Source organism: Panthera tigris, chromosome A1 (genome assembly GCF_018350195.1).
Source record: "Panthera tigris isolate Pti1 chromosome A1, P.tigris_Pti1_mat1.1, whole genome shotgun sequence".
NCBI classification, from domain to species: domain Eukaryota; kingdom Metazoa; phylum Chordata; class Mammalia; order Carnivora; family Felidae; genus Panthera; species Panthera tigris.
The window spans coordinates 33563566-33578028 of NC_056660.1; the positions used below are offsets into that span (position 1 = coordinate 33563566).

Consider the following 14463-nt stretch of genomic DNA (forward strand, 5'->3'; position numbering starts at 1 on the left):
AGCACAGAAATATTACTCACATATATACAGCTAACAAGAAATAGAAAATTAATGTCATGTGACTCAGAGTTTAGGGTTTTTGTTTCTATACCAGTTGGGATATCATGTTTGGCCTGCATTCCTATGGAGGTATTGATGGGAGTATGAAAACATCCTACAGCATGAATAATTGCTACTTTGAGTAGTGAAACTTAGTTCCTAGAAGGCAGGTCAATTTGGAAAAGAATTCTTTAAGGCCTTCATATATTAAACCTCACATCTCTGCTGGGACCTATGTACGTACGACACATTGCCACAAGATCTTTCAAATTGATAGCCAGCAAGTAGTTTCAAGAGGTTCTGTAAGTTGGTCTTATAGAGTGAAAATATTTCCAGATTTTGGAGACTCCAGAAGCAGATTCTCAGATTCTCAGATTTGATCATAGAACTGGCTTTGATTCTTGTATTTGAACCAAAGCTGTCCAGTAGACCTCATTGCTTTCCTCTGTGTTTATTATGATTCAGAGCTGAACAATTGCAGGAAAAAAGCCATTCGGGAGGGGGGGGGATGTGACCTGGTATCAGAACTCTGTAGGGAGCATTGATTAACAAGCATTATTAGAATGAAAGTAATAAATCTGTAAAATACATCAGACAGTGATAAATAGTCTAGAAAGCAAAGCACAATACTCACAAAAGGGAGATGGGTCATACAGGACTTGCAGGATTTTATTTGAAAGAGTGTGAGATTTTGAGTCAAAAGAAACTTATTCCTATTACTCATAAAGGGACCTCCAACTAGCCTTTCATGAATTCCATAGGCCTCAGTTTCTCCACCCATAAAATAGAAATAATTATAATGGTTCCACTTGGTGAAGTTGAAAGGAAGTTTAGATTTGGAGAGGTTGAGAAACACTGACAAAATCACCCTGTAAAATATGTAAGGAAGCACAGGAGACAAAGGACCAAGAACGGAAGAGTTCTTTTCTCTGGGAAAGAACAGGTTACTTACTCTTATTCTAAGTACACTCTAGAGGAACTTGTAATACACTTCAGGAAACTTAATGTGCCTAAGTACATTTTGTTTTCAGGTGTTCCCATGATGGTACTGTTTGCACAGTTTTAAGTAGTTTGGAATTGAATATAAACATGCTGCAAATCACCTAACACTGAAATCCACTTAAAAAATATGAACAATTTTTCAATCAGGCAATTTCCAAATGGATACTCTGGGAGAGAAGTCTGTGTCCCACAGAAGATGAAAATAACTTGTGTGTTTTCTTGTTTTTTTAAACTATGACCTAATTAAACATTGTGTATATGTGAAAATGCCTCATTAGTATTTTATCTACAGGAGTGAGTAGACTAAAAATTTTAATTATAACATTAAGAGGTGAGACTTAGTTTTTCTAAGCCAAGAGCCTGCAACTTTTCCTATTAAGGATCAGATAGTAAATATTTAGGGTTTGTGGGCCATATAGTTTCCATCAAAACTATTCATCTCTGCCATTGAAGCATGAAAACAGCCATCGACAACATGTAAATGAAAGGGCATGGCTGAGTTCCAATAAAACTTGATTTTCAAAAACAGATAGTGGGCCTTACACCATTTTTGTAAGGTATGATTAACTGTTAACATTTCTTAATTTCTTTCCGTTTGTGTATTTATAAAAAAAAAAAAAAACCCGAAAAACCTGTACCATGTAAATTACAAATAACCTCTAACAAGATCAAGATATTTGTCTGTTGTTTCAAACTAGATATGGAAGAATGCAGGCCTATTATCTCATGAAATGATTGTCTGGGTAAGCCCGCTGCTTTTTCCAGAGGAGAAAAATTCTTAGCACTGAAGTGTCCAAGCAAAGAAAGCTGGGGATACTTGAATTAGGTATTAAGTGTCAGTCTGATAAAGACTAGAGATATTTCATTTCATTTTGTGCTAATGTTTAATTAAAAATCTGTTAGCATTAGTAAAGACACTTAGCTTTATTTTAATTTCAGGTATGAATACCAACCTAAAATAGACTCTTTCCATTGAATCATACATTTTGAATGCGATACTTATTCCTGTATTTCAGAGGGAAAAATGATAAATATTCTAGTAATCTAATACTCATAAATTTGATTAATAATTAATTTCTTCTTCAAACTTAGGAATGCCTTTACTTTGTTAAAGTCATATCTCAGGGCAGATCTTCCAAATTCCCTGTATATTATCTCCTAAGTTTTTGTAATTGTACTCTTACATTACTCATTTTGTTTTTCATTACAATGGATAATTTTTTCTGGAAAATTTAAAGCTTATTTATTTATTTTGAGAGAGAGAAGGAGAGAGAGAGAGACTGAGAGAATCCCAAGCAGGCTCCTGTTGACACAGGTCTCAGTCTCCCAAATCATGAGATCATGACCTGAGTCGAAATCAAGAGTCAGACACTTAACTGAGACACCCAGGTGCCCCTGAAAATTTAAATTTGTATATATTTTTTGTTGTTTTGGAAGGGGTTAGTAACTTATCTTTGAAACCCATGCAAAAGACCAGGACCACAAAATTCCCCCAAAGTAATTATTTAAAATAAATAATTATTTACTAATTATTATAAAATAAATTGATTGGTTGGCTGTTTGCATGAATTGTTGCTCATCAAGTTAAAAATTCTCAGGGTACCTGGGTGGCTCAGTTGATTACATCAGACTTTGGCTCAGGTCATGATCTCACAGTTTGTGAATTAGAGCCCTGCGTTGGGCTCTGTGCTGACAGTTCAGGGCCTGGAGCCTATTTTGGATTCTGTGTCTCCCTCTCTCTCTCTGCCCCTCCCCTGCTTGTGTTCTGCCTCTCTTTTTGCCCCTCCACTGCTTGTGCGCACTCTCTCTCTCTCAAAAGTAAATAAATTTGAAAAAAAAAAAACTTCCTTTTATAAAGAGTTAAAAATTCTTTAATAATGTGCTAGAGGAGGGGCACCTGGGTGGCTCAGTCAGTCGAGCGTCCGACTTCGGCTCAGGGCATGATCTCACAGTTCATGAGTTTGAGCCCCACGTTGGGCTCTGTGCTGACAGCACAGAGCCTGGAGCCTGCTTCGGATTCTGTGTCTCCCTCTCTCTCTCTCTGCCCCTAACCCACTCGCATCCTGTCTCTGTCTCTCTCAAAAATAAACATTAAAAAAAATTTAAATTTTAGAGGAAGGAAAAAGAAAGGTATTTAATCCTTCAATTTCACCTTGAATTCCTTCTATTTTTTTTTTTTTTTTTTTACTATTAGGAACTGGAATGCACCTATACAGGTGATGAGTTGAAAGGCAGATGCAAAATCAGACAGGAACCTGATCTTGCTGATATTTTTTTTTTCTTTCATTTGCAAAATTTAACTGATTATTTGAATAATAATAGACTTTATCTTCTGATCAACAATGTTATTTGGAGGAGGAAGACTGGTGAACTGTGTGTACCAAAATCATTGTATCTGTAATGTTTTAAACTTTAGTGTATTTTGGAAAAAAAAACAAACTGATGATATGTGACAGACAGTTTGGTTTTTAAATTAGTTACTTAAATTAGTTATTTATATCTTTTAAATTAGTTATTTTTGGGGAATTTTCTGTAATGATTGGCTACATGTAATACTTTGAATTTCTTTTGCACTTTAAAAGGTAAGTGTTCAGAAGTGCCTATTTTGACAATTTATATGACTGTCATGATGATAAGTAATCATACAGTTAAGCCTACTGCTTGCATTAGACTGTTTGATAATACACGGCCATTATTACCTTTTTATGTTACTGGCCAAAGGAAGAAAATCTAGTTATTGGAGTTATATGCAATGCTCAGCATATTCAAATAATTTAATGTGCAAGTATGGAAAGGTAAACGTGCATACTCTTTCAGTGAGTTGTCTTATTAGTACAGGGGATGGTAGTACTATTTTTGCTTGGTGTGTAACGTAATTTTTAAAAGCATTTCAAGTCAAGTTACATTCATTTCTCATTAACTTAGTTCTGAAAATGTTGGGATGGATCCTGATTTTTCTCTATTTGCCAGAGAGGTAGCACAGATACTGACTGGTCCTGGTGGTTCCCGGCAAGTACGTTGTTCTGCAGGGAATTGGGTATATGAAGGGTAACTTTATGAAAGTTAGTTAGCTGTCATTTCTCTTAAATGTCATTTCTCTGTTAAAAAAATGTAGACAGTAACATTAGTATGTGTCCTAGGGCAATTAAGGAGAATGAATAATAAATATCAATAATACTGTTGTGTGGATACTAAAATGGAACAGCATACTCCAAGCCTCCTAACATAGAAAGTACACAATGACTCTGTTTCCATAAATTTAGATTCAGTGCAGTATAGTTTCAAAACATGTCCATATTAGCTAAATAAATTAGACTGAAAACTGGCTTGAATCTAAATAAATTAATTTATCAAATTTTTCTTTCACTTATTAGCAAGTTTTTAACATTAATGAAATAAGAGTTTAAGAAATGTATCTTGCATTCACAGTGACAATAAATAAAATGGTGAGTCACCAATTTGTCTCCCTCCCTTTTCTTTCTCTTCATATGTCGGAGTTCTAGAAGTTCAGACTTCTAATGAATTTTCACTGGCTACATTTACCTTTGGGTTCTTAGTTTGGAGGCCTGATGGCAGAGAATCCAGTTGTAGGTATTCCCTCTGGTGGGATAAATCTTCCATATTCTTGATAGAGAAAAAGAGCACCATAGGAGGAAAGCAGAGAAGAATCTTCTAAGACAATATATCTGGCTGAGAGATAGCCAAAACCAATCAACCGACCAACCAACCAACCAAACAAGCAAACAAACAACCAAACAGAAAAGAATAGAACTCCCAACTTTCCCCACCACTACCGCCACTGGAAGAAAACAAAAAGACTGGGTATAAGCTAGGGTTGAAATAGAGACTGACCTTACTAAAGAGAATGGACTAATTGCAGGTATTAAAGTCAGCCACTCAAAGTTTGAATTTTTTTCCCTAAGACATCAACTTATGGCATAACTCTATGCCATTGCCAGAGAGAAAGCACATCTAGCATTCAGGGGCACCTTGGTGGCCTATGGACTCCAAACTTCAGCAAAAATAAAAAAGAGAATGCATAGCATTCTCTACTTTGTGTGCTTTTCTAGATAAACAGCACTCCTCTTACCTTTTGATTATTTCAACATTCTTCTTTCTTCTCAAAGCTGATTTTCTTTAAGATTCATAAGTTAAATGACTAAACTCCAGCATACAAGTTATTATTAAAATTATCAGTGTTGTTTATGAAAGAGTTAACATTTGCAAAAGGTTTTAATATACAGACTCATTACTTTCAGAACAAAATCATCTAAGTCATCCTAATTGAGCTGTAGACTTAAAATGCTTGCTTACAGGATGTGGCTGTTCTTGCTCTCTCATTTCTAATTTAAAGTAATGCTAGCTTTTGCTAAATGTGGTAAGAATTTCTCATGTTTTTATTATGCCTTTAGTAGCAAAACACAAATGTCGACCACACTATACTTGTATAAAATGTATTATTTTGAAAATCATTGATAAATACAGTTATTGCCATACCTCATGCACTTTGAAAATTCCAAAGCCATAGGTGCTGTCAGATAACTTTATAAGTGGTGGCTTAAAGTGCTGTTGCCTACTTCAGCAATGTAGAAAGAACCACACCATATATTCTGTTGAAGGCAAAGCTATCAGAAGCGATGTCGGTATGAAAAGGCTTAAAGTGAATTATTCACCTCTTAACACTCCCTTGTGTTCAGTCTGCTGCAAAGAGAATGCTTACTATCAATGTGAAAAGCAGTGCCTTTGAATTAAGGGAAAAGTTCAACTTGTTTGGCTTTGTTTTCACCCCAATGGCATCAATATGTGCAGTCAACCTTATGTCCGTAATTCAAAAGAATTTTCAAAATTCCACTCCCCTGTGCCCCTGGATGAGGAAAACACTGATCATCTTAGTATAGCTGAAGCTGTAATGATATGATTTAACACCATAACTACACATCCAACCCCAAATTCGTGTGTGAGAAGCCAGTTTTCTCAAAATAATGACTTTAAAGAGTCGAAGTATGTCAAAGACATACTTTCATTTCTCTTTAATAATTCCTATGCTAAGTCAATACCTCTAGAACGAAACCTTTCTTCATATTTGTATCGCAACCTTTGGGAGAGTCTTCTTGTATTCGACATAAATATATTACAAATTTATCAAGACACTGAGGCAAATACGCTTTTAGAACCTGGTACAAAATGCTGCGTCTTTTCCTTCTCAGTGTCTAATCTGCTGTCGGTCCTATTCAGTGTATTTTTAATTTCAAATGTTGTAGTTTTCATTTTTAGAAGTTCCATTTGGGTCTTTTCTATATCATCTACTTCTCTCCTTCGTGCCCAAGATGAAAATGATACAAGGGAGGTACTTAGGGCTCAAATTTTAAGAAGGCACTTGCTCTCAAAGCCAGGCTTTTACGTTCTTGACCATATTTTTAATATTCTAATATTTAAGATTCTTGTTGGTTAATTCCATCATCTCTTTCATGCCAGGATCTGTTTTCATCGATTGATTTTTCTCCCAGCCGTGGGTTATATTTTCTTAACTTGTTGCAGACCTTATAATTCTTGATTGGGTCTCAGCAATTGTGAATTTTATATTGTTGACTGCTGGAATTTTTATATTGCCTCAGGTCTGAGCTAAACGTATGTTTGTGGAATGAATTTACCCACTGAGCCTCTGTCTCAAAGGTCTCCTTTCTGGTAAAGAAACAGACATAGAAAGGTAAAAGAATAGCAAGGATGCCAGCAGTTTATAAAGCACTGCCTCCTACATTTCCAAACCAATGATTCTGGAAATGCGAGAGCTGTTTGTTTTGTCAAAAATTGTTCTCTCCATAGGAAATTTCCTGACTGCCCCATGAGTTTGTAATGGGAAATATAAGAGAACACTGGCAAATTAGCACCAAGGTATTGTGGACATATTTATCACATAGTGATTGGATTAATCACAGATTGAATTCCAGAATTTACTGAAATAGCATCTGTGATGAGAAAGACTAAACCATACAATCCACTTTCTTAATGATTGAATTATTTTTTTTTCTCTTCCTTTTGCAGGGATACCTTTGAAAATAGTTTTCTGATGTTTTCTTTCTTAGAAATTAATTAGAAATGAGATTCAAAATGATGATGTCTTTAATTTTCTTATCCATAGTTGTCTCATTTCCTAGAAATCCAAATATTGTTTTAAAATTGCTCAGACTTTCCTCCAGTTATCATTATTTCATGAGTATTACAGTGCTGCATGCAGGACTTAAAAAAATGTAAAAGTTATAATGGAATTGTATTAGATAACTAAGAAATTTTCATATATTATCTTATATAAAGTATAAAACAACATCTTTTAAATAGTATATCCTAATTTTACCACCAAAGTTGTAAAACTATTTTGAAGGTATTTTAATACACTTTGGTATATCTTAGATGCTAATCATTTCATATTCAATGTGTTTACACTCTTTACAAATATATTCTGTTCACTCCCAAATGTAGAATCAATACACAAGGTATTTTCTTAAAAACAAAAACAAAAACAACTCACCGTTTCTGAGGATGGATCCCCGTTCTTCGCAATATAGCCTTGTTTGTTTCCTGCATTGAAATAAAAAGCCATTCCTTTGTTGGGGAGTCTAGCTGGCTTATTCGGTAAAGCATGCAACTCTTGACCTCAAGGTCATGAGTTCAAGCTCCAGGTTGGGTGTGGGACCTATTTTTACAGAAAGAAAAGCCATCCCTTTGCAATAAATTGTGTCTGCAAACTTCGTTTGAAGTATTTATGTTATGGTTGGGTAAACAGGAACTGCACACAAGGAAAACATCTTTGAAAGAAATGAAAATTTAGCTAAATAATTCATATTAAGGTGACTGTCTTACAGAGCTGTTGCTTGCGTTTGCTAGTGTGGCTGAATAGATCTTTATATCCTGAATCCATTTGTAGTCTGTCCAAATGAATACGGAATTTCTACATAGGTTTTATAAGTTGGCTTTGTATAATTTTTTAAAAGTTCAGAAACACTCCTTATTGAAGAAACTTAGTAAAAGAGCTTATAGTTTTATAATTCTCTGTGAGGCAGAAGGATCTTCAGCATATATGACAGGCAGATATCACCTTAGATTTAATTTTCGAATTACCTTTTTGAGCATATAGTAATGAACTTTTTTTGAATGTAGAGTTCCATGTATTTTTAATCATGTACATATAAAAGCTTCATGAAACCACCACCACAATCAGGCTAGTAAACAGTTCAGGAGTTGAAAATCTTCATGCTGTATCTCCCTAGGCAGTTTTAAAACTTGCCATCCACTGATCTGTTCTATGTCATCATAGTTTTTGGTTTTTTGAAAAGTTTTATAAATGGAATTATACAGGGTGAAATTTTCTGTGAGTGGCTTCCTTCAATCACCAAAATGCTTTCGAGGTGCATCTAAGTTGTTGCGTCACTAGTTTTTTTTTTTTTTTTTTTTTTATTGCTAAATAGTTGTCCAATGTATTCATGTACCACAGTCTGTTTATCTATTCACCTATTGAAAGATATATGGGCTGATTCCAGTTTTGACAAAGAGGGCTCCTGTAAATACTTATGTACAAATCTTTCAAATCTTTGTGTGAACATAGTTTACATTGCTTTAAAGTAAATCCCAAATGGCTGCATCAGTCTGGATTTTTTTTTTTTTTTTTTTTTTGGCTATGGATTATGCTTTTGGTATCATGTCTAAGAACTTTGCATATTGCCAAGTCACAAAGGTTTTCTGCTAGGTTTTCTTAAGTGTACAGGTTTACATTTATATTTAGAGGTGTGGTCCATTTTGATACATACATTTGATACATACATACATTATATATATGTATACATCCATACATATGTATAACACACACACACACACACACACACACACACACACAGAAAGAGAGGGAGAGAGGTGTAGTTTAAGGTTCATTTCTATTGAATTATCTATCGAATTGCCTTTTGAAACTGTGTCAAAAATCAATTGGCCGTATTTCTGTGGGCTACTTATGGACAGTCTTCTCTGTTCTATTGATCTATGTGTTTTTTCTGTCTACAGTACTACACTGTCTTGATTAGTGCAGCTTCATAATAACTCTTAAAATAGATAGTGTGATTCCCTCAACTTTATTCTTCTTTTTCAAAATTTTTTTTGGCTATTATAGTCACTTTGCTTTCCATTATGAATTTTAGAATCCTTGTCTGTATTTACAGGGAATCATGCTGTAAATCTGAATGTTGTTATATTACATGTATAGATTATTTGAGGAACATTGACAGCTTTACCTTGCTGAGTCTTCCACTCCATAAATGCAATATATTTCTTCATTTATTTAGATCTTCTTTGATTTATTTCATCAACTTTTGTAATTTTCAGGGCACAGATTCTGTACTTGTTATTGAAAATATTTTTTTCTAAGCATTTGATTCGTAGGGAACTATGATAAATGGATTGCTTTTGAAAGTTTGGTTTTCAATAGTTCGTTGCTAGAATATTGAAATATAATTGATTTTTGTGTGATGACCTTGAATACGGCAACCTTATTTATTGGTTCTAAGAAGTTTTGTTTCCAATTTGTTTTTTTTTAATTCCTTTTTATTTCCTGCCTAAACAGTAATATTATCTGCGAGTATAGTAACTGAGAAATTTCCCCTTCCTTTTTAATTTATCTTTTATTTATTTTTCTTGCCTTGTTGAACTTAATGGGTCTTTTAGCACAATGGTGAATAAAAGTGGTGAAAGCAAGAGTGAAAACTTTCAGTCTTTCACTGGTAAATATAATATTAGTTATACATGTTTTTTGTTTGTTTGTTTGTTTGTTTTTTGGTAGATGCTCTTTATACAGTTGAAGAAGTTTCCCTCTCTTTCTGCCTTTGCTGAGAATTTTTATCATTCATAGATGTTGACTTATGTCAAATGCTTGATACATTTTAAGAATTGCTATTTTTACTATTTACTAGTAAAAAATAATCTATTTGACTCCTTTTACTATCCACTTTCAATTCAACTTCTTTAGGCATATGTAAGTGGTCATATCAAATTAATCTACTTCAACAAATAAAGAAGTTACCCAATTTGAGCCAACGTGGTTTAGTTTCAGTAGGTGCCTTCTTTTGGTCTTTCTCATAGATGCTTTTTTAAATCATGATTTGTTTTCTAGAGTTATAACAGAAGAAGCAAATTGTAGAGTATGTAAATATATCTTCAGATATACCTGAGAAATAGCTTATTATTGAGTACTCCTGATAAAAATTCTGACTTTGAATGTCATTTATAAATTGACTACAATTTGCTGAGTACTCCTGGAGAAATGCATAAAGGCAAGTAATCAAAGAAACCCTTCATATCATGCAGACTTATCCACTTTGTATGTTAGTTTAATTGATTACTTGCTTATTTGTGTTTTCAGTACAAAGGAAAGTAATGAATACTAAGTTTTCATCAAACAAAAAAACAAGAAATGAACAAAAAAATGAAACTAGGAGAATGGACTCAGTTTTATAAGATAGTTCAGATCTGTTTTCTTATGAGCAAATAATCAGTAAAAAATGGCCAAACTTCTGTCTTTGTATTCCAGACTGAACTAGATTAAAAAGATGATCACATTCTAAAGTTTTTAAAGTGTCTATCTTGGAAGTTTCTGTAACTACCCACCAATTCCGAATACTTTTACAAAATAATAAACGAATTATAGGTTTAAAAGTAATAGTTAAAAGTCACTGCGTTCCAGTTGAATTTGAAGGGAAAACATTAGTGTTTATGATTAGTTTGTACGGAAGAGGATACAATTTTCAAAGATATAAATATTCATGTTTAATAACTCTGATGAGTCCTAAAAAACTACAAGTGTCTGACCTCAAGTTTTACCTTCTTCTTAGACTTGAAAGTTAAGATTTATAGATATGCAAGGTAGAACGAATTTTTTAGAGTACATTATCGGGAAATATCTTAAAACCCTTCCATTTCTAAATTAAATGATGCTGTGGTACATATGGCTTTTGTTTTGGGTCTATTTTCATTTTCCTATGCAAATACAGTTATTTTGTATTCAGATTATTTTAAATGAGTTTTCTGACACCCTTGGAGCCTGGATAATGAAAATGTTATTTTCTATATTAAAACCAGTGTGGTTTTTATAGTGAGTTAGTTATATGTTTGTTAAAGGCCAAATGGCTATTTCATTATGGTAATCATAAACACACACACAATCTTTCAGGCTTCTACGTATTTAATGGATAAATGCAGGCACTATTAGTAAACTTCTGATACTCTGCTACTGATTAAGCTGCAGATTTTTAACAATTGTATTTTGTGAAATTCTATAACGATAAACCAATCTTTCTTTCTTTCTTTCTTTCTTTCTTTCTTTCTTTCTTTCTTTCTTTCTCTTTCTTTTTTACATTCCTTTTTACCTCTCTCCATGTCATTCCTCCTCCTGCGTATATGTATCTTTTTGTTTCTCTCTTTCTCCTCTCTACTTTTCTCTTGCCTTTCTCTGTAATTATATTTTTCTCCTCTTTCTTCCCCTTCTAAAATCCCTTCTCTTATGACTTCCTCTCGTTTTTCGATTTTCATCAAAATAACATTTGGTAGCAACACCATCGCTCAGTGGTCATCAAACACTCTGATGCATCCATGCAAACAGACATCGTACAAACATACATATGCACATGTGCACGTGCACACACACATAATTTAAAAATAGCTCTTCATTCGGTGGGAAAACGTATTCTATTTCTTAGTTCAAGTCTTTTATTTTATCAGAGCTGTTTAGAACTTTAACAATAGGCAAACACTTTTAGATACTCTCCCTAGTAGAACAATGGAAGGAAAGTTTCCTTGTCTGTTTCCCTGTGTTTAACTGAATAGGGATCCTATCCTGTGATGCTCCACCTAACTAAAGCCATTACAATCACAAAGTTACTTACAATAGCACTTATGTTTTCTAACTAGAGTTTCTACTTTGATTTTATATTTTACTCTCTCCGTAATACTCAGGATTCTGTTTTTCCGAAGTGTTCTAAGATACTCATGGCCTAGTCTGTAACCGACAACAATAATAGGTTGCATACATGTTTTTGACCAATTCAAAAGAGGAACTTGATTTTATTAAGCTAAAATGTGGAGTTTCTAAATAACTATAGTTTTAAAAATTAGCAAAATTCTGTTGCAAACATTTTTGCCCCAGTGTTGTTTTCCGCTATTATTTTTACTAGAAGATTGTCACCCTTAAAAACTGATAGTTTGCCATTATGGAAACAAAAATTAAGGTGCTTCACAGAACCTAAACACTAATAAAACATGTTAATGAAAAATGTCTGCTACCAAATGCTAGTTAAAGCAGATTAGAAGTGAGAAATGCATTGGCCTTGTTTACCTTCATCTTTGCATTTTGATAAAGGTCATTTGAGCACCGACAAAAGATTATAGATTCAGAAATTTATGAGGCTATTTCCTGTCCCCAAGCTTTTAACAGACAGTGAAACTTAGTATTTTAAGCTATTACTCTTAACATGTCCTTTCCCCCCAATAATAAATAGTTCCCAAAAGCCACATAATTAAAATTATTTCATGGGAAGAAAAAAGAGTACTGTTAGTTTAATTTAGCTTTATTTATACGGAAACACATATTGCACTACGTTAAGCCTTACCTTGAGCCCTCTTCTTCATGAATCGCATGCTCCTGTGTCACTGATACTTACATGCTGGATGATCTTGTATGAATCCATAGCTGCTTCAGGGCACAATGGTGTGATATGAAGTGATGCTGAAAACAGGAGAACCTTTGTCACCGAGTCAGCTGCAAGAAGAAGTGATGTGTATGAATGTACAGTATAGGGAGATCTATGAAAGATCTAGTCTCTTTCTCCCAAAAGACTCTGTTCCATGATACAAGGAGAATTCAGTTCTTTTTGGCAGACCTCCACATCAGTTTGGAAGCAGTAAAAACAACCACAAAAACAAGCCTGGTTTCTCAACGTCTTTACTCTCAATATTTTAAGTGACATTTTATTTCTTTTTTTATTTCACTTTGTTTTCGATAACCAGCGGTAATACCCCTTTCCACTGTATAGTTTGAGTTCAATGCCATGATAGGAATGTAGATGAGAATGAATTATAGAGAGGAGTTCAACCATATGTTCCATGCTTGTAATTGTTATTGGCAAAATTTGAAGGAAAGGCCCTGCATCTCTTAATTGAGGAGTGGATGACTTTAAGTGATGCTACACGGAGGGCGTAGAATCCCAGCAGATGATGCAATTATGTTTAAAAATGAGTATTATTAAATAATTCACACTTTTAATATGGAGAAATTAGGTCATTTTTTCACTCCTCCCACAAGTGTTCAATCTTAATATCTAGGTAATGAAACAACGCAGACAGTGTTATCCATCCTGGTAAGAACAGAGAATGCCAGTTATGACAGGCTCATTGTTTACTTTAACAGGTAATTTGTGGACCGGAATCATTTAATTGTTCTGAGTACATAATTACATGTCAGCAATTTCCAATTTAATTAAAATTTACAAATCTGAAGATTAAGGGAATTTTTGAATTATTAATCATTTTTCCACTAGGAAATCTTGTTGCTCTGCAGGAGATTTGTCCAGTGTACAACTATACGTATTTTTTTCCTTCTCTTTCGCAGACAGACAATTTTCCCGCAGAGCCCAATTACATGGGCAGCAGGCAGCAGTTTGTTCAAAGGTAAGGCCTATTAAATAACTTTCTCGGCTTCCCCATTTGCATTCGTGTCAAAATTGCTTTGCAAGAGACTACACTTCAGATTCAAACTTGTAGAGACAACACTTTCTCTTCTTTTTCTTTATATGTATTTCAGTAGCTCCACGTTTAAGGACCCAGAAAGAGCCAGCCTGAGAGACAGTGGGCACGGGGACAGTGATCAGGCTGACAGTGACCAAGACACTAACAAAGGCTCCTGCTGTGACATGTCTGTTAGGGAGGCACTCAAGATGAAAACTACTTCAACTAAAAGCCAACCACTTGAACAAGGTGAGTGAAGCCTTCCAATGCTTACGACGTGTAAAGCTTAAGCAATCATTATAAACCTATTAGTACTAGAGTCGCAGTTTATCACGGTGGAACGGACCATTGATAATATATCAAAGAAACAGCAGATCCCGAGCTTGTCCCAGACAGAAAGTAACTATTCAACACCTCAGGAACAACAGAAAAAGGAAGGCCATGGATATTAGTCTGTATCCATCTTAAAATGACAAACTTGACCAAAGTCACCAGATTGTTCTTAGCTTTACAGACATTCCCCAACCTTTCCCATTTTGTGTTTCATTAGCAAGGAAAGCAGGGCATATGTTGGCTAGATATGCACATTCTAATATACTAACTTACAAGATCAAATTTAGTAAATTCACCACGTTTAGGTAAAATGAAAACCTGGTTGGAATTGTA

General features: G+C 34.2%; 1 protein-coding gene across 6 annotated transcripts in view; it reads left to right on the plus strand.

Moving 5' to 3' along the window:
- Positions 1-14463, plus strand: part of PCDH17 (protocadherin 17) — a 98767-nt gene that overhangs the window by 22114 nt on the left and 62190 nt on the right. For 5 of the 6 annotated variants that reach the window (XM_042977573.1, XM_042977593.1, XM_042977583.1 and 2 more), the window contains 2 exons: positions 13682-13740; positions 13874-14046. In XM_042977573.1, coding sequence (XP_042833507.1) covers positions 13682-13740; positions 13874-14046 — 232 coding nt within the window. Of the gene's footprint in view, positions 1-13681; positions 13741-13873; positions 14047-14463 lie in introns of those variants that run through there. The other variant, XM_042977622.1, reaches the window with a different exon arrangement.